Source organism: Oncorhynchus clarkii, chromosome 30, assembly GCF_045791955.1.
Source record: "Oncorhynchus clarkii lewisi isolate Uvic-CL-2024 chromosome 30, UVic_Ocla_1.0, whole genome shotgun sequence".
Taxonomy (NCBI): domain Eukaryota; kingdom Metazoa; phylum Chordata; class Actinopteri; order Salmoniformes; family Salmonidae; genus Oncorhynchus; species Oncorhynchus clarkii.
Genome location: NC_092176.1, coordinates 10,575,937 through 10,602,716, shown reverse-complemented (window position 1 = coordinate 10,602,716; position 26,780 = coordinate 10,575,937). Strand labels below are relative to the sequence as shown.

Sequence of the window (26,780 nt, the reverse complement as noted above, 5' to 3'; positions counted from 1 at the left end):
AGTGTAAAATTATTCATGTATCAAGTCGGAATGCCAAGGACTAAATTGCAGGTCAATTACAAAGAAAAAAACGATCCTTATTTTCAGTGCAGGGACAATCCATATAAATCTGAATCCCCAGCAAAAACAAATACAAAGCACATTTTACTTTCCCAATGGTTATTTCACACACACCTCCCAAATAGAATATATGTAGTATTCCTTTTGGAATTCTCTCGAACCCTGCAAAATGTTTCTCTCAGCAACTATTCACATGGCAGTGGAAATGCAGTGTCTATCTGACTACATAAAGCATTTTTACAAGTTGTAACTGAGGTATTTGGGACCAGTATAGTCTTAGTCCCTTATTGTCAGTAAATACAGTGGCTATGCTTGTGAATGGAGCTTTTATTGCAGTCCTGATGTCCAGTCCACCTGCTGTTTCTCACTGCGGCACAGCTAAAAACACTAACCATGGAGACAGTTGACTGCTACGGAAAGGTCACAGGACGAAAGCATTGGACTAGACAGAAGATGTTTAGATATGCACTAAGTGAACATTTGAATTCATGGAAATTAGTAACATACATTCATTTGAGTTCATAAATATTAATCCGGTCTTGTTCATGGTCCATGCTTAACATGTTCTGGCAAAAGCAAAGAAAGATAGAGGACAACATTTCAGTATCTTTAACGTCATATTTTTATATGAATTTGTAAAAGCCAAAATTACACAAAACTGTCTACACGCATCCTTCTTATAAAAAGATTCACAACATTTTTATTAAAAAACAACTTAAACAAAAATGTATGATTATTTTCCTAACAACAGTTGAACATTTAATAGTGTCCTATAAAACACTCAAGAACCTATGGTATATTACAGAGCCTTCAGAAAGTATTCATACCCCTTGACTTTTTAGAAGTGTTATGTTACAGCCTGAATTTAAAATGCATTACATTGAGATTTTGTGTCACTGGCCTACACACAATACCCCATCATGTCAAAGTGGAATTAAACATTTAAAATGAAAAGCTGAAATGTCTTGAGTCAAGAAGTGTTCAACCCCTTTGTTGTGGCAAGCCTAAATAACTTGTATGGACTCACTCTGTGTGCAATAATAACATTTAACATGATTTTTGAATGACTACCTCATCTCTGAACCCAACACATACAATTTATCTGTAAGGTTCTTCAGTCGAGTAGTGAATTTCACCCACAGATTCAACCACAAAGACCAGGGAGGTTTTCTCAAAGAAGGGCACCTATTGTTAGATGGGTAAAAAATAAAATAAAGCAAGACATTGAATATCCCTAGTCACTCCACCTAGTCACTACAAAGATACAGACGTCTTTCCTAACACAGTTGCCGGAGAGGAAGGAAACCGCTCAGGGATTTCACCATGAGGCCAAAAACAGTTACAGAGTTTAATGGCTATGATAGGAGAAAACTGAGGATGGCTCAACAACATTGTAGTTACTACACAATACTAACCAATTTGACAGAGTGAAACGAAGGAAGCCTGTACAGAATACAAATAAAAAAAATATGCAACCTGTTGGCAACAAGTGATTAAAGTAATACTGCAAAAAAAAAACGTGGCAAAGCAATTCACTTTATGTCCTAAATACAAAGTCTTATGTTTCGGACAAATCCAATACAACACATTACTGAGTAGCACTCTCCATATTTTCAAGCATAGTGGTGGCTGCATCATGTTATGTGTTTGCTTGTAATAGTTAAGGACTGGGGAGTTTTTCAGAATAAAAAATAAACTGAATGGAGCACAGACAAAATCCTAGAGGAAAACCTGGTTCAGTCTGCTTTCCACCAGACACTGAGAGATGAATTCACCTTTTAGCAGCACAATAACCTAAAACACAAGGTCAAATATAAACTGGAGTTGCTTACCAAGAAGAAACTGAATGTTCTTGAGTGGCCAAGTTACACTTCTGATTTAAATCAATGGCAAGACCTGAAAATGGTTGTCTAGCAATGACCAACAACCAATTTGACAGATCTGGAAGAATTTTGAAATAAATAAAATGGGCAAATGTTGCACAATCCAGGCGTGGAAAGCTCTTAGAGACTTACCTAGAAAGACTCAGCTGTAATTGCTGCCAAAGGTGCTTCTACAAAGTATTGACTCAGGGGTTTGAATACTTATGTAAATAAGATATTTCTGTATTTCATTTTCAATACATTTCCCAAGATTTCTAAAAACACGCTTTCATTTTGTCATTATCTGGTATTGTGTATAGATGGGTGACAAACAAAATAAAAGTAATCCATTTTGAATTCAGGCTGTAACACAACAAAATGTGGAATAAGTCAAGGGGTATGAATACTTTCTGGAAGGCACTGTACCTGTATTTCTTACATACTGAATATCACTAGTTGTAGACAGGGCAAGGGACTGACAGGATTCTATCCTTGTAAGTTTTAAGGGTTTTCTGTTCATTCAGGTCATTCTTACTATTTTGCCACTTCATAAATATGAGACATTTTAGAAAAACCTTAGTCTTGTCTGTCCATCACTTCGGCCTGGCACCTTCTCATAACTGAGCTTTCCCCTCTTCAAAGGCGTTAAAACTGGGGGGAAATAAGAAGAGTGAAATACATGAACAGGACAAAATAATCTTGTAATTGCTCACATTTACATAAATAATTATGTTCTTTTCACACTTCAGGCTATATTGGAACTTTTCCAAACGACTAAAGGAGTTCTCTAAAAACCTATTTAAATGCAAACTTGATTTCTCAGCACTCTAAACATGTTACTCTCAGTCTTCACCTGTGCCAGCCATCTCTGGGCCTTCTGCTCTCCTCTTCCTCTCCATCCCCGTTCTGTAACTGGTCCCATAGTCAGGTGACACACTCATATCTCCCCTCCCCAGGGCAGTGCTGTAGGGGCTGCCACTGCTACTGCCCCCCCATGCCAGAGCTCCTCTAGGCGAGGCCAGGCTGGGGTAGTGGCTGACATCAGGGTAGTGCAGCCGGTCACTGTACCCTACTGTAGAGAACGAGTACATCTGGTTGTCGGAGTACGCTGGTCTCTGTGTGTTGGTGCTGTAGCTGAATGAGGATGAGAGGCCCGTCTGAAATTTATTTTCTGGCGCATAGTTGCTGGGGGAGCCACAGGACTCCTGGTGCAGGGGTGCGCTGCCCGTCCACTCCTCTCCTCCTCTATTCCAGCCTACAAACTTCAGCTCATTGCTCTTCTCTACCTCCCATGGGTTGTGGCTCCAGGTGTGCTGAAAAGGGGCCTGCTGGGAGCCGAAGGAGGGACTCAATTCCACCTGGAAGTCTGCACCGTCTTCCTTGGTCATGACAGAGCTTTCTTCATAGAAGCTCCCCGCTACACTCTCAGCACTGGGGGAGCCAGCGAGGAAGCAGATGGAGTTGAATGTTTCTGGGTCGTGGTGTGTGTGACGGTTGCAGTCGGCGTGTGGATCGCGGCTTGTATGAGTGTCGGTGTGTGTGTATTGATTGTCTCTGCTTGTGGCCCAAGGCTCAGTGGGGCTATTGTGGTCTTTCTGATGAGTGAAGTCAGTGTGAGACTCTGTGAAGGAGGCAGCCGCAGTCAGCTTGTACAGAGACGTGGTGTCACTGAAGAGCTGAAATAATAAGGAAGATAATTATTTCAAGTTTGTATTATCAATATAGCACCATCACAGAGTTTGGCTGATAAAACATAACTGAAGACAAAGTTCGGAATGATGAGGATGCAGATGTTCCATAGCATATGGAAAACGCATACATCTACATTGTAATATACAAAAAAGTAAGAGACAACTCCATATTTTCTTCCCAATGAAGGCAAGGTGTATGACAAGACTAGGAAACTTGTGAGAGGAGATGGCTGGCCAGGTCACCTTGACAACTTTGTGAGGGACCTCAGGGAGCAGCTCCTGCAGCTGTGAGAGGGAGGCCCCCAGGAGCCAGTGGAGAGAGGGGCCCCTACTCAACATCAGCTGGGCCACCAAAGGGTTCACACAGGGGAAACCTAAGAGGCACCTCTCCTCCTGGAGGGAAGACATAAGGGAAGAGCAGCCGGTGAGACCAAATAAACAAACACGTACACACACGCAAAAAGACACACACACACAGTACCAGTCAAAAGTTTGGACACACCTACTCATTCAAGGGTTTTTCTTTATTTTTTACTATTTTCTACCTTGTCACAACACAACTGATTGGCTCAAACGCATTAAGAAGGAATGGAATTCCACAAAGGCACACCTGTTAATTGAAATGCATTCCAGGTGACTACCTCATGGAGCTGGTTGAGAGAATGCCAAGAGTGTGCAAAGCTGTCATCAAGGCAAAGGGTGGCTATTTGAAGAATCTCAAATATAAAATATATTTTATTAGATTTTATTTGTTTAACACTTTTTGGGTTACTACATGATTCCATATGTGTTATTTCATAGTGTTAATGTCCTCACTATTATTCTACAATGTAGAAAATAGTAAAAATAAAGAAAAACCCTTGAATTAGTAGGTGTGTCCAAACTTTTGACTGGTACTGCACATCCAAATACACAAGAGCAAATACACATACAAACACATTCGCACACAGACCCTCCACTGGGACAACTAATTCCCTCTGTGTAAACTGTATGCTTCCGTCATTAATTAACTAAATGATGAAATCGGCACAATTATACAGCACTCTGAAATTAACTACATTAATTTGGTATTAGGATCCCCATTAGCTGTTGCAAAAGCAGTATCTACTCTTCCTGGGGTCCACACAAAACATGAAACATAATACAGAACATTAATAGAAAAGAACAGCTCAAGGACAGAACTAGATCCATTTAAAAATGGCACACGTAACCTACATATCAATACATACACACAAACTATCTAGGTCAAATAGGGGAGAGGTGTTGTGCCGTGTGGTGTTGCTTTATCTGTTTTTGCAATGGCTTAATATAATACTGTACGCCTTCTTGAATTTGTTCTGGATTTGGGGACTGTGAAAAGACCCCTGGTGGCATGTCTGGAGGAGTAAGTGTATGTATCAGAGATGAGTTTAAGTTGACTATGCAAACAATTTGGAATTTTCAACACAATGTCTCTCATAAAAAAGAAGAAGTGATGCAGTCAGTCTCTACAGAACTCTTAGCCAAGAGAGACTGGAATGAATAGTATTTATATTAGCCCTCTGATTAAAATGAAGAGCAAGACATGCCATTCTGTTCTGGGCCAGCTGCAGCTTAACTAGGTCTTCCTTGCAGCACTCAACCACACAACTGGCCAATATTCAAGATAAGACAAAACTGGAGCCTGCAGGACTTGCTTTTTGGAGTGCAGTGTTATAAAAGCAGAGATTCTCTTTATTACAGACAGAACTCTCCCCATTTTCACAACCATTGAATCTATATGTTTTGACCATAACAGTTTACAATCTAAGGTAACACAAAGTCATTTAGTCTCCTCAACTTGTTCTGGATCGCACCCTTCATTACCAGATTCAGCTGAGGACTAGAACTTAGGGAATGATTTGTACCAAATACAATGCTCTTAGTTTTAGAGATGTTCAGGACAAGTTTACTACTGGCCACCCATTCCAAAACAGACTACAACTCTATTAAGGGTCTCAGTGACTTCATTAGCTGTGGTTGCTGATGCTTATATGGTTGAATCATCAGCATACATGGACACACATGCTTTGTTTAATGCGAGTGGCAGGTCATTGGTAAAAATAGAAAAAAGTAGAGGGCCTAGAGACCTGCCTGCTATAGACCACACTTTACATGTTTGACATTATAGAAGCTTCCATTAAAGAAAACCCTCTGAGTTCTATTAGATTGATAGCTCTGTGTCCACGGTATGGCAGAGGTTGAAAAGCCATAGCACCTACGTTTTCTCAACAATAGTTAATGGTCAATAATATCAACTGCTGTAATTAAATCTAACAGTACAGGTCCCACAATCTTCATATCAATTTCTTTCAACCAATAATCATTCATTTGTGTCAGTGCAGTACATGTTGAGTGCCTTTCTCTATAAGCATGCTGACAGTCTGTTAATTTGTTTACAGAGAAATAGCATTGTATTTGGTCAAACACAATTTTTCCCAACAGTTTGCTAAGAGCTGGCAGCAAGCTGATAGGTCAGCTGTTAGAACTAGTAAAGGCCACTTTACCACTCTTGGGTAGCGGAATGACTTTGGCTTCCCTCCAGGCCTGAGGACAAAGAATTTCCTCTAGGCTCAGATTAAAGATATGACGGATAGGAGTGGCTAAAGAGTCAGCTACCATCCTCAGTAGCTTTCCATCTAAGTTGTCAATGCCAGAAGGTTTGTCATTATTGATTGATTGATAAAAAAGAATCAACCAAAATTCTATCTTGCAATGCTTTTTTTTCATTATTTGTATTTTTATGCATGAGTATGATGGCTCACTGTTCGTTGTTGGCATTTCCTGCCTAAGTTTGCCCACTTTGCCAATGAAGTAATCATTAAAATAATTGGCAACATCAAATGGTTTTGTGATGAATAAACCATCTGATTTGATGAAAGATGGAGTTGAATTTGTCTTTCTGCCCATAATTTAATTTAATTTTTTTATACAATTAGTCTTGGCTTCATAATACAGTTTCTTCTTCGATTTGTTGAGTTTAGTCACATAATTTCTCAATTTGCAGTAAGTCAGCCAGTCAGATGTGCAGCCAGACATATTTGCCACATCACTTTCAACCGTACAGTTTTTCCATATCCTCATCAATGGTGCCCTCACAGTTCTAACATTGAGTTTCTTAACAGGTGCATGTTTATCAATAATTGAAAGAAGCAATTTCATAAATTCATCAAGTGCAGTGTCTGGATGCTCCTTATTAATCACATCAGACCAACAACATTTCTTTAACATCATCCACATAAGGGTCACAGCTAAATCTTTTGTATGATCTCTTATACACTATTTTAGTCCCAGCTGTTGGAACTTTGGCTTCCCTGATATAGCCACTGTATTGTGATCACTGCATCCAATGGGTACGGATACAGCTTTAGAACAAAGTTCTACAGTATCAGTAAAAATGGAATCAACACATGTGGATAATCTTGTTCCTGTCGTGTTTGGAAACACCCCGGTAGGTTGATTAATAACTTGAACCAAATGATAATAATAGCAGTGGAAAGGATGAAAATACCACATGTTACTGAGAGATAAAAAGGCAGTTTGGTAAGACTACAGTAGTTACTAGTCACCTTTGAGGAAATCACAGAAAGCCACTCTCTGTCCAGGTAGCTGAGAGGATCTCTGTCACTGGACAGCAGTGTATGGAAGGCTATCTGGCAGATCCATTTGGCAATGTCCACCACTTCTGATACAATCAGCACCTGGTATTGAGAGAAATAAGTCAGCAAAGCATTCATAGAAATGTTGTATCAGACTTGCATGGTTGATTTTGATAAGAGATTAAATGTATTTTACCTTGACATCCAGGTCCTCAGTCTTGAGGCCAAACAGCACCAGAGAGGAGTAGACCAACACCAGGTTGTTGAAGCCCTCACTGGTCAACCTACACCCACAGAGACGACCACAAAGACAACTCAAAAATGTCTTCTGTGGGAAATGTGTGTGCGTTGGTGGTGAGTACTAACCCAGAGTCCTGCTGGCAGTGAAGGATGAGCCAGCAGCAGCTGTACTGCAGAGACAGAGCAGTCAGTCGAATCACTAGACTCTCACAGGCCCGCTCCTGACACAGCTCCTCCTGCTCCTGGTGATGGGGGAGACCAGAGCAAAGAACATATATGCACAGTTTGAGAATAATGTCTTAACCTACAGTTCTTCTAGGTATGAGACAGAAACAGATAGAAAAGTGTTATCAACTGGGAAATGTGGTATTCAACAATGTAATAATAGGATAGAAAGGGGAGTGTATGAAGGGAGAAGGCCATGGGCATACAGTCCATTTTGGTGGAGAGACATTCTTCTGAAGAACATTTAATGGGACACAACTAAACAATGGATAAGATCATTCTAAAGAGAGACAGAGCAAGGCTCTCTCCTCACTGAGACTGGCCAGGAGGACCTACTTGAATGATGACTGCAGTGCTTTCGTCTACTGTAATCACAGCATAGTGGTGAGTCCCTCCAAGCATCTGTAAGGACTGAGAGTGGCTCCTCTCCAATACAGTCATATTACACCTGCAACAAAGAGACACATCCTCAAACCTACTCCAAGAAATAAGGCCAATAAAGTCAACGGATTTCAGAAGTGACTTCAAATGATTCAGTGGAAAGAAGACCCACGTTGATTCCAGTATCTGAAGCAACAGAGGACAGCTGAGCAGACCCTCGGTCACAAACAACACGAAGGGGACACTCTGCTCCAGGGACCAAGACTCAGGGTCACTCACTGATGGATTAATACAAACACAGACAGGCAAGCAAACACAAATGGAAATTGGTGAAAGGATAATTGATTATTATAGTGCCTTTACATCTGCATTGCTGGCTCTCTTGGGTTTAAGGCTCGGTTTCTGTATAAGCACTTTGTGACAACTGCTGTTGTAAAAAGGGCTCTATAAATACATTCGATTATCATAATTGATCGATCATTTCAGAATTCCATGAGAAAGGGCCAAGAAGCAATTAACACCATTTAAAAGAATCATCTTCCTGCTGAGTTCAATACAAACCAGAGGCATTAGGTATCCTGGTCTGGAAGGTGATGTGTGTGATGTTCCTCTCTGTGCAGATGGTAGCCCAGGGCGAGTGTTCTGTGTTGCTGTACTCCACCACCAGGGAGAAACAGTCCCAGGGGAAGTCTGCTCCCATGTGCTGACTACACACCACCACACAGCAGCTACGCTGCAGGCTGGGAGAAGGGAGAAGGCATGACAGTATAATTTCTCAATAGGAGTTCCAATAAACAAAAGAAGTATGTATAAATAGAGTTTTGGGAGATACTCGCCTATCTAGAACTTTCGAACCCTCCAGCTTACTTCGACTCTCCTCAGGATACACTGCAGCTACAGTCTCACCTGGGACACACACACACGCGCACACACACACGCGCGCACACACACACACGCACTCAGATAGGGTGGGGCTGATTAGTAAAGTAATCTTGCATAAGACTATTAAATAAAAAAACGTGAGCAAGTGTAAGATAAATGCACCGCAACAGGCCATGTCTGCTGGAGTTGGCATTACTGAGTAATACAAACTAGACAATATTAGGTCAAGTCTGAGAGAAGCGAGAAAGTTTCCTTACCTGTGACTTGGCTCAGGGCTTTAATGAGCATAGCTCTGGCACAGTCCAAGTCCATTGTTATTATCACCAGAACCTACAATATTAAACGTATTTACCTCTGAAATACTACAGTCATCAATTGTGATGACTTTCATTGTGGTAAAGTTCACATACTGTAGATCTTATCGTGCCTTTTAGCTGTCATGTTGAATTAAGTGCAACTTTTTCTTTTCATATCCATATGCATTTTGATAGGAAAGAAAACTCACATTGGAGTTTTGGACCCCTTTGCTCTTGCTCTGCACCCATGTGGTCAGCTGTTCCTGCAGTTCCAGTATCTTAGGGTTGGGCTCTTGTTTTTTCTGACTGAGATACAGAACAATCTCCAGCTTTCTCACCAGCTTGTCCAGACTCTGCCCCACGCAGGCCTCTGTGGCCTTGGATAGGTACTCTGTTACAGGACCAAAAAGAGGGGAATTCCAGATGTATAGAGGACAAAATCGTGTTTGCGATCAATTAAAAGCATTGTTGAATAGTAGTGTGCTAGAGGTGACATTTTCAACTCCTGTATACTGACCCACTGCAGTGCTGAGGTCACACTTGAAGAGCAGGTCCTTCACTGTCACAAGGACATGTATCAGTGCCACATAGTTAAACAAAGCCTCTGGGTCTGCAACACAACATCAAACAACTTCTTCTATATGTCAGGCCATAAAATGAGACGTTCAGATTCAAATACCAGGCTGCAGTATATTATTACCTTAATTTGTATTACTTTAATCCTTTCAATCGTGGCTTAAACACGGTTTATCAGAAATCTACTAAACAAATGGAAAGTCAAGGAAGAACACGCCAGAATAAGCCAACACATATATACACCAGTGTCCAAGCATGATGGATGCCTGACTGGTTGTGTTTGGTAAATGTGTGTGTGTCTCACCCTGGCCCTGTCGAATGCTGAGCTCCTTCTCCTGCTGTTTCAGTAGGAAACGTGTGTGGTCTGGGTACAGGTTGCTGTAGTCTCCACAGGCTGTGTTGGTCAGTCCCAACTCCCTAGCTCTGGACAGGCAGGGCAGAGCAAACGCCTGCAGCTCTCTGTACGCCCAGAACTGACTCTCTGCAGCACAGAGGGAGGGGAGGCGGCTGTAACTGTGCTCAGAATTGGACGTGTGTCATGGTTATCAGCTTGATGTTTATTGGGATGAATCTTGTCCTGGAGGCAGAGCTGAGGGATATCCTCTAGATTGGCCAGCTACAAAGTCCAAATTGACTATATATCGTAATAATTCATGAAATGGTCTTAATTTAAGGTTAGGGTTAGGGATAAGGTAAGCAGTGTGGTTAAGGTTAGGTTTTAAAAAATATTTTAGGACATTGTGGCTGTGCCAGCTAGTGACCACTCTGCAGAGCTGCCTTCAGTACATGAGTCATCACAATAATTGCCAACCTGCTCATGGTTAGGGGACGATGGAATCAGTTTTCACAGCATCGTCTGCATTTGGTTATCAATATACTGTAGCTATGTAAATGTTTAGTAACAGTATTTAGCTATTAATATAGGTGAACATATTTAGTAGGATTATTTAGTTCAATGTGAACCACAGTACTGCACTGTACCTGTGGCTTGGACGTGTATGACTTTGCTGTTATGTCTGTCCTCAGGGACAGGCTGAATGATTTCCTCAGGGTCTCTGATGTCATTTCCTGTGACTGCATAGGCAACAGGCTTTACATCGAAGCCAGGCCTCATTTCTGTCGTAGGTGGCTGTGGTGTCTGCTGCTCCACCTGTGCCACTGAAAATCACTCACTTACTTATTAAATAAGTTAAATGCTTAGAGGGCCTAAAATAATCTCACAAACCCATGTTGCTGTGAATACTGCTTGTCATGGTGAATTACCATGAACATGGACAGTAAAATATCATATCGTATCTATTTAATACTCTACCTGGGGTGCTTGTATGGTTTTGAGGCGACACCGAGACGTAGGTTCTCTGTTGGGCCCTTAACATCATGAAAGTAGACAGAGGGTCTAAGTCCTTCTGAGGTTTAGCCACTGGGAGACTCATGTGACGGTCTCTCACACTGGGTCTGGGGGTTGGGAGTTTGGATACATTAGCTCTCTGGTCAGGTAAACCCTCCTTCTTCTGAGGTCTAACGTCATGGTTTAACTTCTCCAGATAAGTAGTGGTGGTAGCCTGTGCTGCTGAGATGGCCACACTCCCAGCTCTCTCTTTCTCATGAGAAGTTGAAACAGCCTGCGTTGAAAGGACCACAGTCCCAGATCTCTCTTTCTCTTGGGAAGAAGTAGATGCTTGGGCTGTGAGGGCCACATTCCCGGTCCTCTCTCTCTCCTGGGAAGTGGCAAAAGCTGGTGCTGAAACGACTGTGTTCCCAGCTCCCTCTCTCTCCTGATGATACGGCACAACCATGGGCATTGCATTCTTCAGGATAGACCTGCCTTTGATCTCACTTGGTGGGCCTGACAACTCTAGGGACAGAGAGAGGAGCGAGATCCAGAACTTTGCTGCAGCCATATTATACACCTTTTCAATGTATTTTGAAGCACTGCGGAAGCAGGCGGCAGCAAGGTGATTATTATATTATATAGTAATAAACTGATTCATATATCGGCCTGATATTAAACTTACCAGAGTCATCTACAGATTCCCTCAATATATCTGTAAAACAAGATAACACAACATCCTCAATAAGTTTCACGCTTTGAAAGAATTTACAAAGTTACCTAGACAGGTAGCTAGCAATACTGCAGTGGGACAATAGTTTTATAGATCAGTCAAACTTACTGTCCATCTGGCAGGGTGATAGTAGTGTGAAGTCCTCTATCATACTGCTCAATGTCTCCATAAGGTGGGGTTGGTCTGAGATCATCATCCTCTCAGTGAAGTCAGAGGAACCATTCCCATACATCCCTATCAGTTCTGGTGAGTTTGTTCCCAGAAGTGATAGTTCCATTCCTTCATCGAGTCTCACAGAGTTGTCCCGACCAATCCCTAATAAGACTTCGGTCAAAGGCTGGAGCTGCACAACGGATTCTGACTTCTGAGGCTCTGTTAGCATTTAGCAAAGAGAAGAAAATGTATTCTTAGTAATGCACTGTTGCTAACAACGCAATGTGCAAAATGCAGCATGAATACAGGCAAAGGAGGTGTGATAAGTATTGTTATGTCTTGTTATGTCACACACCTCATCCAACTACAGTACTATGCTCTTACCTGCCAAAAGAAAGCCCACTACCAAGTCAAGGTGCTTCTCTGCCCTCCAAAGTGCCTCTTCCATCTCCTCCTGATCTTTCTCAGACACAAAATAACTACAAGACAATCACCGGCCCCATGAGACTCTGCATCACTTAGTGGCACGCTGCATCACTTAGTGGCACGCTGCATCACTTAGTGGCACGCTGCATCACTTAGTGGCACGCTGCATCACTTAGTGGCACGCTGCATCACTTAGTGGCACGCTGCATCACTTAGTGGCACGCTGCATCACTTAGTGGCTCGCTGCATCACTTAGTGGCTCGCTGCATCACTTAGTGGCTCGCTGCATCACTTAGTGGCTCGCTGCATCACTTAGTGGCTCGCTGCATCACTTAGTGGCTCGCTGCATCACTTAGTGGCACGCTGCATCACTTCGTGGCACGCTGCATCACTTCGTGGCACGCTGCATCACTTCGTGGCATGCTTACAGAGCCATATATAGAGATATGATGTACTGTGTAAATGGTGCAGCACACTTAGTGATGGAATCTCAGAACAAACAACATTGCAGGTTGCTAGATCCTGTATCCTGATATAAGCAGCCACATCTTCAGTGGTAGAACACGCCAAGGAATGCACCCCAGATATGAAAAAGACATGGTATTATCTCTCTAGTCTTACTCTCACACTGGTGAAAGGTCAAGAGGTGACTTACTATCTATAGAGTGGAGAGATCTGCTCAGCTGGGAGTTGGGAGGAGGCCAGACAGAGCTGGGTCAGGTTGGGCTTGGTAGAGGGGGTGAGGGGTAGGTCCATCTCCATCTGAGTAGGCAACACCAAGTGATCTGATAGGAGGGGGGGGTGGAAATTCTAATAATTCACACATTGATTTGGTTATACCATATGTCAATAATACATTGTACAGTGTATGTAGCCATTCTGTTGATTTATTGACTCTTGACACATAATGAGAATATACAGTAAAGTAAGATCTACAGTAAAATGAGATCTACAGTAAAGTAAGATCTACAGTAAAGTGAGATCTACAGTAAAGGGAGATCTACAGTAAAGTAAGATCTACAGTAAAGTGAGATCTACAGTAAAGTAAGATCTACAGTAAAGTGAGATCTACAGTAAAGGGAGATCTACAGTAAAGTAAGATCTACAGTAAAATGAGATCTACAGTAAAGTAAGATCTACAGTAAAGTGAGATCTACAGTAAAGGGAGATCTACAGTAAAGTAAGATCTACAGTAAAGTGAGCTCTACAGTAAAGTAAGATCTACAGTAAAGTGAGATCTACAGTAAAGGGAGATCTACAGTAAAGTAAGATCTACAGTAAAGTGAGATCTACAGTAAAGTAAGATCTACAGTAAAGTGAGATCTACAGTAAAGTAAGATCTACAGTAAAGCGATAGTTTTGTACCTGATGACTTGAGATCCAGCAGCATTTCATTAATCTCACAGTGAGAGTCATTGACTGGCAGCCTTGGCACTTTAAACTGGGATATGTCCACTGACTCCAGTGCATCTGGGGGAGTTGCTGAAAGAAAGAACATAAAACAGGTTGTTATTGGTAAGGAATATTTCTTCTCAATGACTTAACTGGCTAAAGGTTAAATAAACAGATGACACAGGACTTTGTGATTAGCCTCAATCACAGTCATTCTACACGGTAAATGCTGTTCCTAGATATAGTTACCCCCCCACCTTTAGTGAGCATATCCAGGCAAGAGGTTCGCTCCTCTATCAATTCAGGTACAACATTCAATAGTTTAGGAATATTTGAAAAAGGGAGGCAATCTTCCCTCCTGGGTGTGCAGGTGTCCATTTCAACAGGTAACATCAGAGACTATAAGAAAGGAATAACATTGAATCATTTATACAATCTGGTAACTATTTGCTAAACAGATATAATCTTCCTCCTCAGTGTCCTGTATGATCATCTCTTCATTCTCTATGATTGTATTTGTACTAAGGTTTTTTTGGGACAAACCTTGAGCCTTTCTTTATTAGATCAACTGGTGCTGGGGATCAGCTTGACGGTAAGGATGCATTACTTTGATTTCATCATCAGGATTTGGATCAGAACAAAGTATACATAATGAATCTCTTTTATGTATGGTAAATATTGTATACATAAATGCAAGTGCTAAAGAAAAGCCAAGAAAATTACTTTAAAATGCTGCATGAATAAATGTAAAAAAATGGTAAAGCAAAGCAAAACCTAAATGCCTGTGAAGCCTTACGTATTTTTGTTTAAAGATGCACTACGCAGAAATCGCTCCACCATTTCCTGGTTGCTAAAATTTGAATAGTCGCTTAATTTCAGTTTATGTGACAAAACGAGCAGTCATAGTGTAGAGTATCATTGTACCATCTAAACCGCTGCAAAACATATTTTATTTTTAGCTTTGTACACCAGCTTCAAACAGCTGAAACTACTATATTTTGGGTTATGGAAAAGACACAAAAATGAAACTTAAGAACGGGAAGCATAAAAATAGAGCACATAGAACAGATCTACCGCTTTCAGACCTATAACTCACATTTCTATGTGAATTTAGTTGGGTTGCCAGAAAAGTTACATATTGTAGCTTTAAATGTGTATACCCTGTGTATAAAGATTGTCTTTGTTTTGCATACTGTGTTGCAAAGTATGACTATATTTTGTTGCATTTCTTGTTAATAAAACATTAAAATAATAATAATAATACAAATAAATGACCTCTTCATTCAACAACGACTCTTTGCTAAAGTCCTCGTCAGTGTTTGAACAGGTTTCGGAGCTTTCCGTCTCTGCATCAAGGGGTACCTCATAGGCCACACAGTGCCTGAAAGCCCAATTGACAAAACAAAACGGATCATTAAGTAATACTACACAACAAAGACAACTGTATATTACCACCATGAATTACAATATCCTTAATGAATTGAAAATTGCCCATGGTTTTCTATAAGGATGATTAAGAATTGAATTCCAATTCTCTTACTGAGTTCACTGAAATGACCCCAATACTGTTGCCTACCTGAATATAGCTTCCTCTGACAGGGTGCCTCCAGTGGAGCTGAGAAGAGGATCTGACACAGGCAGATTCCTCAGTCTGGACAACTTGGCTTTCATGGAGGGCAGATGTTTCCTGAACTGTGGCAAGTGATCAGAAAACAGAACCTCCTCTGGCATGACAAGATCTGAGAGGAAAATACAGTTTTGGTTATATCAGTCCATGTCCACATAGTTATTTTGCGACTTGTTTCTTTTAACTTACCTCTACTGACATAGACACTGCTTATCGCAGATACCTTAGGACAGGATATCTCTGGATATGTAATTCAAAATAACTCCAAGGGAGTTTCCTCTTCATTGTTATTCATCCAATAACAGGAAAATAACATTGTCTGATACACAGAGTAGGAATATTTGCATTGAAGCATTATGTTATGAACTGACCATCACGCTGATGTCTTGGGCTCATTTTCTCTCCTGTGCTCTTGCTAAAGGATTCATTACAGACAAAGTGTCCCTTGTCCTTCCTAGCCTCTCGCAGGACACACGCTGCTTCATCTCTATCTAAGTCAAGCTGCGAGTTAGGGTTGGAGCTCGGTATCACCTCCAGAAGATCCACTCTCATTTGGGTCAGACTAACACTCAACCTGAAAAATGACATCATGATAAGAAAACCCTGTCAAATGTAGCGCATACAATCCTTCAGTAACTTCTCAGGTGTAAACTGAACTTTAAGCATTTGGATTGTCTTTCAACACACATACTGTAGATGTACAGTAGCCTATATACATATATTCAAATTAAGTGTTTACTTCTCAAGAGAGTATGTTGGTTGTCCTTTAATGCCCAAGTCATCTAGTACAGATCCACTGACAAACAGTTTGCAGTTGGAAATCACATTCCCTGTCAAAACATGGAATAGGAAAAACTTGCCTATGAGTCCTTATCTAACCACTGCTGATGCAATAATGTAAATGTTTAAACTTCTTCCTATAGATAATCATAATCATACAAATCTATGTTGGCCCATATATAATTGAAGCATTTACATTGAAAAACCTTGGAATAGGGCCAACTGCTGGGTAGTCGGGTAGATAAGTAATTAAAAAGAGTAACTCAACATACCTCTGCTCCATGGTTTCCTGTAGGTGACCTCAGGGGGGTTACCAGTGTGGGGGTAGAGGTCACTGCTACCCAGATGGTAGGGCATTGGCAGGGCCAGCCAGTTCATGGTCAATTTGAGACTAGTAGAAGCCTATAGATTGAGACAACGATGCAATCTAACATCAGACCAAGGTTCAAATAAAACAATTTTATACGAGATGGCAAGGTAAACTACTTTTTTCAGCATGGCTGCAGTTATAGTTACAAGGCAATGCCGAAAATAATACCTTGAATAAATAATTTCAAATACTTTAGCTGTACTCGATTGAGTTTGACTGTTGCAATGGAAGCAATACAAAATAAAAAGTTTGGTAACAATATACAACACTAATTTATGTTTACTAAAAATAATAAACAGGGGATAAATCATTGGCTAACACACAGGCTTCAGATAGAGGGGAAAGGCCTAAGTAGTCAACTCACCTCAGAAGAATAGTCGAGAGCTCTATACTTGACTGCTGAGAAAATATGACTTGAGAAAGAGCACCCATCTTCAGACCTGGAGGGGGACAAACAAAAGTAGAGCAAGAATAGAGAGTCAAGATCTGAGTAGCACTTGTTGTGCAGAATTTTTATAACTCTAATAGATTGATCATATTAGAGAAGCAGACTTAAATGATGGATATTGGTCCTGTAACGCTAACATACTGTATTTGCATGACTTATTAGCTATAGTATTGTGTGACGTGGTGACGTGAGCCAGTGGCTGCATGAACATAAACACACAAACTAACACAGGTATTTGGACTGTGTCAGATGCAACAGATTGTAAACCAAAAAAAAGAAAGAAAAAAACAACAATGTATCACTACTAAAGAGAAGAGCATTCCATCAGCCCAGGTTTGATTGTGTTTCAAATATTTTAAAATAATAAATGATTAATTCGAGCAGAATAGAGTATTTTGTATCATGGCTCCTTATCGTATTTTGTCTTAAAACATTTGCATTTGTTTGACTTGTGAAATGCACTCCAACTCAAAGATTAATGTACATTTGACAGATATTTTATTTAAAAAGGTACACAATGAGTACATCCATATATTTTAAGAATGTACTTGGCTTCATGTTGTCAATATCCAATGAAAATGTCTGATGGCAATCTTTGAGAACTCAGTTTGGGACACAGTAGGAAGCAACGTGGGTGGTGTGCCGGCTGTAATGAGTTTTTCACCTACAGTATAATGTGATTTAAATCACATTTCAGAGACTGGAAATTCCTGACCACTATCTTGATTTCATGTCCACAGATACTCCCAGGTGTATTTTTCAGACGAGCCAAACTACAACCAAAGAGGAGATGAACACCACTGATTTCCAAAGGCACACACCTGTCAATATAAGGTCCCACAGTTGACAGTGCATGTCAGAGCAAAAACCAAGCCGTGAGGTAGAAGGAATTGTCCATAGAGCTCAGAGACAGTATTGTGTCGAGGCACAAATCTGGGGCAGGGTACCAACAAATGTCTGCAGCAATGAAGGTCTCCAAGAACACAGTGGGACCACCCAGACTCTTCCTAGAGCTGGCCACCAGGCCAAACTGAGCAATCGGGGGAGAAGGGCCTTGGTCAGGGAGGTGACCAAGAACCTGATGGTCACTCTGACAGAGCTCCAGAGTTACTCTGCGGAGATGAGAAAATCTTCCAGAAGGACCACCATCTCTGCAGCACTTCACCAATCAGGCCTTTATGGTAGAGTGGCCAGACGGAAGCCACTCCACAGTAAAAGGCACATGACAGCCCACTTGGAGTTTGCCAAAAGGCACCTAAAGACTGTCAGACCATTCAAAACAAGACTCTCTGGTCTGATGAAACCAAGATTGAACTCTTTGGTCTGAATGCCAAGTCACATCTGGAAGAAACCTGACAGTATCCCGAAGGTGAAGCATGGTGGTGGCCGCATCATGCTGGGGGGATGTTCTTCAGCGGCAGGGACTGGGAGACTAGTCAGGATCGAGGGAAAGATGAATGGAGCAAAGTACAGAGAGATCCTTGATGAAAACCTGCTCCAGTGCACTCAGGACCTCAGACTGGGGCTTAGGTTCACCTTCCAACAGGACAACGACCCTAAGCACACAGCCAAGACAACACTGGAGTGGCTTCGGGACAAGTCTCTGAATGTCCTTGAGTGGCCCAGCTTGAGCCCGGACATGAACCCAATCAAACATCTCTGGAGAGACCTGAAAATAGCTATGCAGCAACGCTCCCCATTCAACCTGACACAGCTTGAGAGGATCTGCAGAAAATCATAGGAGAAACTCCCCAAATACAGGTGTGCCAAGCTTGTAGCTTCATACCCAATAGGACTTGAGGCTGTAATCGCTGCCAAAGGTGGTTCAACAAAGTACTGAGTAAAGGGTCTGAATACTTATGTAAATGTGATATTTTTAATGTTTACATTTTTTTTAAACAATTTGCAAACATTTCTACAAACCTATTTTTACTTTGTCATTATGGGGAATTGTGTTTAGATTGATGAGGGGGGAAAACAAATGTAATCCATTTTAGAATAAGGCTGTAACGTAACAAAATGTGGAAAAAGTCAAAGGGTCTGAATACTTTCCGAACGTACTGTATACTGTTTGCCAAGTCTCCTACTTTGTAGTTGGCCTTCCTGTTAACGGTTGGGTGATGTGGCTGATTTTGACTGACTCTGGGTTGGCTGCAGAAATCTTCATCCTCAAGTTGAGCATGACTGAGATCCTCCACTGCATAGATAACGTATACAACCGTTATGGGGGTAAACATCCCTGGAAAAGTAGCATCCTTCATGTGGGATTTTATCTGGATTGGTTGTCCCCTGTTCCAGTGCTGTGTCTGTGCAGAGCACTACCTGGCGGTGGTCCACCCTGTGGTTTTCTTAAAGTTCAGACCCCCTAGATACAGGGTGTAGTGTAGTGGTTTAGTTTGGTTTGCAGTTGTGGTTAATTATGTGGTCTTTGGTATCTTCTATCCTCATGTACCACCTTGGTCTTATTCCTGATTATTTTTGGTGATGTTGTTTTGCTGCCTCTCAGTTCTCAAGGCTCTTAAACAGCCCGGGCCCAGGGAAAGAGAGAGGAAGGTGGGAAATAACATGAAGGTCTTTAGGATCCTTTTGACTCTCATGACTACCATATGTGGCGGTAATCTATGTCCCGTTACTAGTTGTTTTCATCCTGTTTGATTTTTAAATATAGTGGAATTGTTTCCAGTGTTTGCATCACCGTGGCTGTGTTCTGTGGGTTAGTGCAGCCCCTTCTCTACCTCCACAGGACTGGCAAACTGCCCTGTATTAAATCAAATCCAATTTTACTTGTCACACGCTCCAAATACAACAGGTGTAGGTAGACCTTACAGTGAAATGCTTACTTACAAGCCCTTAACCAACATTGCAGTTTTAGGGGTACAAAATATGTACATTGAGGTGGACACTATAGCTCAAATGTAGCTATCTTATTATATTCTTTGAGAATTAAACAACTAAACAGATTCCCAGACTGTAGCTTTTAAATCCTGATATTAGGATAAGCCATGGGTTTTCAAAGTGGGGTCTGCAGGGGGTTCGCAGCCAGACCTCAAAATGAAAATACATGAAAAATGAATATTACTAACAGATGAAACAACTTTTGGCCAAAGGATCTGTGAAATAAGTTCAAAGTGTGTAATACAATGTAATATTATGTTCTTAACCCTGGGCAACATGGGCCTGGGAGGCTCAAAGGGATATTGGTAGGCACAGTACTCCACCACTTATACATTTCTTAACTCAAAACATGTATTTATTTTCACATCAATGCACTGTAATTTAAGGCTTAAAACTTTAAAGTTTTCTCTCTGCCTCATGGCTAAATGTGTAGAATTGCAGCATATTAGCGTTAAAGCGGCAACAACCCAAAATCTCTGCCTCATGGAAAAATATGTAGAATTGTAGAACATTTGCTTGAACAATGCAAAACTTCCTCTCCAGGCCGAGACTTGGTTCATCCAGCCATGCACTGCAGATGTCATAGTAAAACTCCTTGTAGACTATTTTTATCGCACTCCTGTTGTGTTATGATTATGAGGGGGTCCCTGATGAATTTGCTATCACAAAACGGGATCCCTGGTCCCTCCAAAATTGAGAACCCCTGGACTAGGCTATATGTTGTTCTGTTAGCTAATAGTTTATTGTAGCTGTAAATTAGCTACACCTTTGTGATTCATTTGAGTTAGTACACCCTGTTGAAGATAAACTCCTCTGATATAGGCCTTAGTAGGGAGCACTTGGCCAATGCTGTACTGTATTTTGTACAATACATTACCCAGGGCCTAAATAGCTTACAGTATGATCTTTAGCCATGTGTTTTTTTTTTGCTAAAGAGATATTAAATATATTATAATGAGTATAGTGTTGTACAAAACCAATGTCTTCTTTGTAATAGAAATTATGCCTAATTTAGTTATCTACTATTCTCATGAAGTACATTAAGCAGTATATTACAAGGATTCTGTTAGCTAACTCTTTTTAAATTGACATTCGTTCTCTGGTATGATGTTGGATAGCCAACCAGGCTACAGAGGCTAACTAACCTAGCTAGCTAACGTTAGCTATCTTCACTGCCAAAACATATCAAATGTGGGTTAGCTGAGCTAGCTATCAAGCTCTGGACATGGACTCAAGCACTCTCTAAAAAAAATAACAGGAATACAGTTAGATGTATATGACCAACCATACATTTTTGTTCAATACTTATAGCTAGCTAGCTAGCTACGTTATTATATGACACTTACATGGCGGCGCCAATGACCTCCCTTCATCTAAAAACAAATGAAATAACAACCTCTTTACTTCAGTCTCACCTCACCTTTCGATGCCCTCGTGACCTTCACTTGACAGATAACCATGACGTCACGACTCGGCCTTCTCCCTGGATCTCGGTTTCCACTAGACAATACAGCCACAAAGTCAGATTCACAGCCACAAAGTCAAAATTGTCTACATAAATTTGCTTTTTGGTCTTCATTTAAGGCTATAGTTAGGCGTAGGGTTCGCAGTGTGGTTACGATTAGGGTTACAGTTAGGGTTAGAATGATTGTAAGAAGATACATTGTAGAAATGGCCGGGGTTTAGCCATAATGATGACTTTGTGGCTGTGTTATCTAGTGACGACTCAAGAGCAAATCAAATCAAATCAAATTGATTTATATAGCCCTTCGTACATCAGCTGATATCTCAAAGTGCTGTACAGAAACCCAGCCTAAAACCCCAAACAGCAAGCAATGCAGGTGTAGAAGCACGGTGGCTAGGAAAAACTCCCTAGAAAGGCCAAAACCTAGGAAGAAACCTAGAGAGGAACCAGGCTATAGTTCAGGCTGTGGCCAGTCCTCTTCTGGCTGTGCCGGGTGGAGATTATAACAAAACATGGTCAAGATGTTCAAATGTTCATAAATGACCAGCATGGTCGAATAATAATAAGGCAGAATAGTTGAAACTGGAGCAGCAGCACAGTCAGGTGGACTGGGGACAGCAAGGAGTCATCATGTCAGGTATTCCTGGGGCATGGTCCTATGGCTCAGGTCCTCCGAGAGAGAGAAAGAAAGAGAGAATTAGAGAGAGCATATGTGGGATGGCCAGTCCTCTTCTGGCTGTGCCGGGTGGAGATTATAACAGAACATGGCCAAGATGTTCAAATGTTCATAAATGACCAGCATGGTCGAATAATAATAAGGCAGAACAGTTGAAACTGGAGCAGCAGCACAGCCAGGTGGACTGGGGACAGCAAGGAGTCATCATGTCAGGTAGTCCTGGGGCATGGTCCTAGGGCTCAGGTCCTCCGAGAGAGAGAAGGAGAGAATTAGAGAACGCACACTTAGATTCACACAGGACACCGAATAGGACAGGAGAAGTACTCCAGATATAACAAACTGACCCTAGCCCCCCGACACATAAACTACTGCAGCATAAATACTGGAGGCTGAGACAGGAGGGGTCAGGAGACACTGTGGCCCCATCCGAGGACACCCCCGGACAGGGCCAAACAGGAAGGATATAACCCCACCCACTTTGCCAAAGCACAGCCCCCACAACACTAGAGGGATATCTTCAACCACCAACTTACCATCCTGAGACAAGGCTGAGTATAGCCCACAAAGACCTCCGCCACGGCACAACCCAAGGGGTTGTCTCTGCTCCCATCCTTCACGCAGAATTATATTTGTATGCGTCCTTGAGCTCAATGATATGATAATTCGACATTGAACACAGAGTTGACATTCATGAGGAAAAGTGTTTGATCACAGAATATTGATCTTTCCTTCATGAAATATTGTAATTTTGTGCATAATATAAATGTTCACCTTCAGTTTTTATCATCTCATAGTACTGGTATTGCATCTTTTTCATTCTGAACTTGTTATTAATACATGTAAAAATGTACAATAAAAGGTTTTGCTACCGACAGAGTAAAGAGTGTGTATTTTATTGCATGTAGGCTATTTTAAGAACATATTATTTATGATATTGCTGATAATAAAACTATATGAACAATTAAAAACACTGAAAACATGTTAACTTGCATGTTATCACAAATAAGAATACAAAACCTTTTTTACACAGTCACAATTTTACAGATAGATGCCATTGAACATTATGCTGACATTACCAAGTGTGACCCATCTGAAAAAGTCAGTTATCACGATGACTGTCATGTCTTCTTACAAAACCTGACAAAGGGATACAAAAGGTTCAGTAGGCGATGTATTAAGTCAGATTTGATCAATATACTGAAAAATAATTGCACATATAGAACATGTCATATATAGGCATACACACAAAAATGACCAAAGCAAAGAATCCAATTGATCCTCCAGCAAAAAGTGATGAAGCCTTCGTTATGTAGGATGTACCTACCAAACGAGAGAAAACATCTTCCAACAATCTGATTAAACCACAACAAAGCCAAAGAGATAAAGATGAGGAAAGGGAACCTTACCTCTCCCTTTTGCCCAAATAACACAAGTGTGCTTGAAATCCTAGAAAATAGTTAAAATGGCACAGTATGACTAATAGCACAGGAGTTCAATAAGATCAACAATCAATATAACTTTGTTAAAGACCTTCAAAACTGTCATTCCTTTTTGATGAATAAACTCCACCTATACAGTGCCTTGCGAAAGTATTCGGCCCCCTTGAACTTTGCGACCTTTTGCCACATTTCATGCTTCAAACATAAAGATATAAAACTGTATTTTTTTGTGAAGAATCAACAACAAGTGGGACACAATCATGAAGTGGAACGACATTTATTGGATATTTCAAACTTTTTTAACAAATCAAAAACTGAAAAATTGGGCGTGCAAAATTATTCAGCCCCCTTAAGTTAATACTTTGTAGCGCCACCTTTTGCTGCGATTACAGCTGTAAGTCGCTTGGGGTATGTCTCTATCAGTTTTGCACATCGAGAGACTGACATTTTTTCCCATTCCTCCTTGCAAAACAGCTCGAGCTCAGTGAGGTTGGATGGAGAGCATTTGTGAACAGCAGTTTTCAGTTCTTTCCACAGATTCTCGATTGGATTCAGGTCTGGACTTTGACTTGGCCATTCTAACACCTGGATATGTTTATTTTTGAACCATTCCATTGTAGATTTTGCTTTATGTTTTGGATCATTGTCTTGTTGGAAGACAAATCTCCGTCCCAGTCTCAGGTCTTTTGGAGACTCCATCAGGTTTTCTTCCAGAACGGTCCTGTATTTGGCTCCATCCATCTTCCCATCAATTTTAACCATCTTCCCTGTCCCTGCTGAAGAAAAGCAGGCCCAAACCATGATGCTGCCACCACCATGTTTGACAGTGGGGATGGTGTGTTCAGGGTGATGAGCTGTGTTGCTTTTACGCCAAACATAACGTTTTGCATTGTTGCCAAGAAGTTCAATTTTGGTTTCATCTGACCAGAGCACCTTCTTCCACATGTTTGGTGTGTCTCCCAGGTGGCTTGTGGCAAACTTTAACCGACACTTTTTATGGATATCTTTAAGAAATGGCTTTCTTCTTGCCACTCTTCCATAAAGGCCAGATTTGTGCAATATACAACTGATTGTTGTCCTATGGACAGAGTCTCCCACCTCAGCTGTAGATCTCTGCAGTTCATCCAGAGTGATCATGGGCCTCTTGGCTGCATCTCTGATCAGTCTTCTCCTTGTATGAGCTGAAAGTTTAGAGGGACGGCCAGGTCTTGGTAGATTTGCAGTGTTCTGATACTCCTTCCATTTCAATATTATCGCTTGCACAGTGCTCCTTGGGATGTTTAAAGCTTGGGAAATATTTTTGTATCCAAATCCGGCTTTAAACTTCTTCACAACAGTATCTCGGACCTGCCTGGTGTGTTCCTTGTTCTTCATGATGCTCTCTGCGCTTTTAACGGACCTCTGAGACTATAACAGTGCAGGTGCATTTATACAGAGACTTGATTACACACAGGTGGATTGTATTTATCATCATTAGTCATTTAGGTCAACATTGGATCATTCAGAGATCCTCACTGAACTTCTGGAGAGAGTTTGCTGCACTGAAAGTAAAGGGGCTGAATAATTTTGCACGCCCAATTTTTCAGTTTTTGATTTGTTAAAAAAGTTTGAAATATCCAATAAATGTCGTTCCACTTCATGATTGTGTCCCACTTGTTGTTGATTCTTCACAAAAAAATACAGTTTTATATCTTTATGTTTGAAGCCTGAAATGTGGCAAAAGGTCGCAAAGTTCAAGGGGGCCGAATACTTTCGCAAGGCACTGTATATGCATAGGTGTATGCAGTTCAGAGAGCACTTTTTCTAATCAACAATTTTGTATAGTGTATGGTCCTTGTTCAGATAAACTTACTCTGTAATGTTCTGTGTCTTCTTCATACTTGTCTGCATTCCAACGCAAACATTTTTCATTAAAACAACCGTCGCTGATGGCAGGCTTGATTTCTGGTATTCACAAGAGATGAGAAACAACGTGTTAAAAAACGTTAAAAAGTAAATAAAAAAGTTCACTGATTTGCAAATTCCATCCATATACTGAAAGGTTTTTCAAGTGAGCTATGGTTTACGATTCATGAATGGCATTGCAGTGTAGAAGCCTGCCACTTCCCCGTGATGTCACACACAGAGGTGTTCCTTCCTCTCCAGCTGTGGAATCTGTCCAGACAGGGATGGAACACAACACTTGTGTTCTGCCACATCTCCTCTGAGTTGGCCAGAGCAGGGGCTGGTCCGCATTTAGCTGTAAAAAACATGGTAGAAGTCATATCAATTGAAATATACAAAGGAGATCCTGTGACGATTACCATAAAATATTAGATCACAATATACAGTATATACAAATACTAGTTTTCATTATTTTGTTGTAACATAATCAGGATCATGATTAAACATGAATTTACAACACGGACGCACACTCTCAATACAACCAATTACCCAATACAACATTACCCCCTTCTGGTACAGAGTACTAGGTGCTGAACGTCTCTCTTCCATTGGTAGGTGTAAACATGACAAACAACACAGCATCAATTTGAATGTGAGCACTTTAACACAATATAATGGGTTCACGGTTATATTGTTAATATAACTTTGCACATTATTGAAACAATTCCCCACTACCCTGATGGTGTACAAGTTGAGAGACTATGTCCACCCTCCTGGTATAATCCATCCTTACATACATACTCAACTCTCCCCAGGCCAGTTGTATTGACCGACAACATGTTAGTATGGGGAAGGTTTAGTGGGGCCCCACAGTTTACCTCTGCTCACTGAAATCAATTTGTTTTTGGTAGCCCTTTCCTACAGTCAAATGACCAAATCACCTTATGGGTTGGCAGCAAAAGGAAATGTGAATTATTATGTGGATTGTAATTAATAGACCTTCTATAGGGGTTGAAATTTCAAAGTGGAAATGACCCATTTTAGCAATTTTGTATTTGAATATACTGTACGTTTAAATACATGTCTTTCAATACATTCATTCATGAAGTTCTATATCCTCCCAAAGTGTATTTTCTCCAACTCGTGGTGTAATATCCTTCAACACATCGGTAATAAACCACACTACCAATCAACGATGTCCGGTTCCATAGCATCTTAGCATGGGATATAAACACTGGCTCCCCACAGTCAATCTCTAGAACTTAACCAGTTAAATTAAGCTAACAGTAATTGAAAATGTAATCTACGTAATCCCCAAAAGTAATACTTTTA

General features: G+C 41.0%; 1 protein-coding gene across 1 annotated transcript; it reads right to left on the bottom strand.

Annotated features, from left to right (window-relative positions):
* Positions 1-658: 658 nt before the first annotated feature.
* Positions 659-10,649, bottom strand: LOC139390228 (protein shortage in chiasmata 1 ortholog). The gene is made up of 15 exons (XM_071137485.1): positions 10,642-10,649; positions 10,135-10,343; positions 9,772-9,864; positions 9,464-9,645; positions 9,216-9,288; positions 8,913-8,982; positions 8,638-8,816; positions 8,249-8,354; positions 8,032-8,143; positions 7,597-7,712; positions 7,427-7,514; positions 7,201-7,332; positions 3,857-4,006; positions 2,776-3,598; positions 659-2,573 (listed from the first exon to the last, which is right to left on the bottom strand). Exons 1-15 carry the CDS (start codon positions 10,647-10,649, stop codon positions 2,488-2,490), a joined length of 2,427 nt encoding a protein of 808 aa, XP_070993586.1. The 3' UTR covers positions 659-2,487.
* Positions 10,650-26,780: the final 16,131 nt, after the last annotated feature.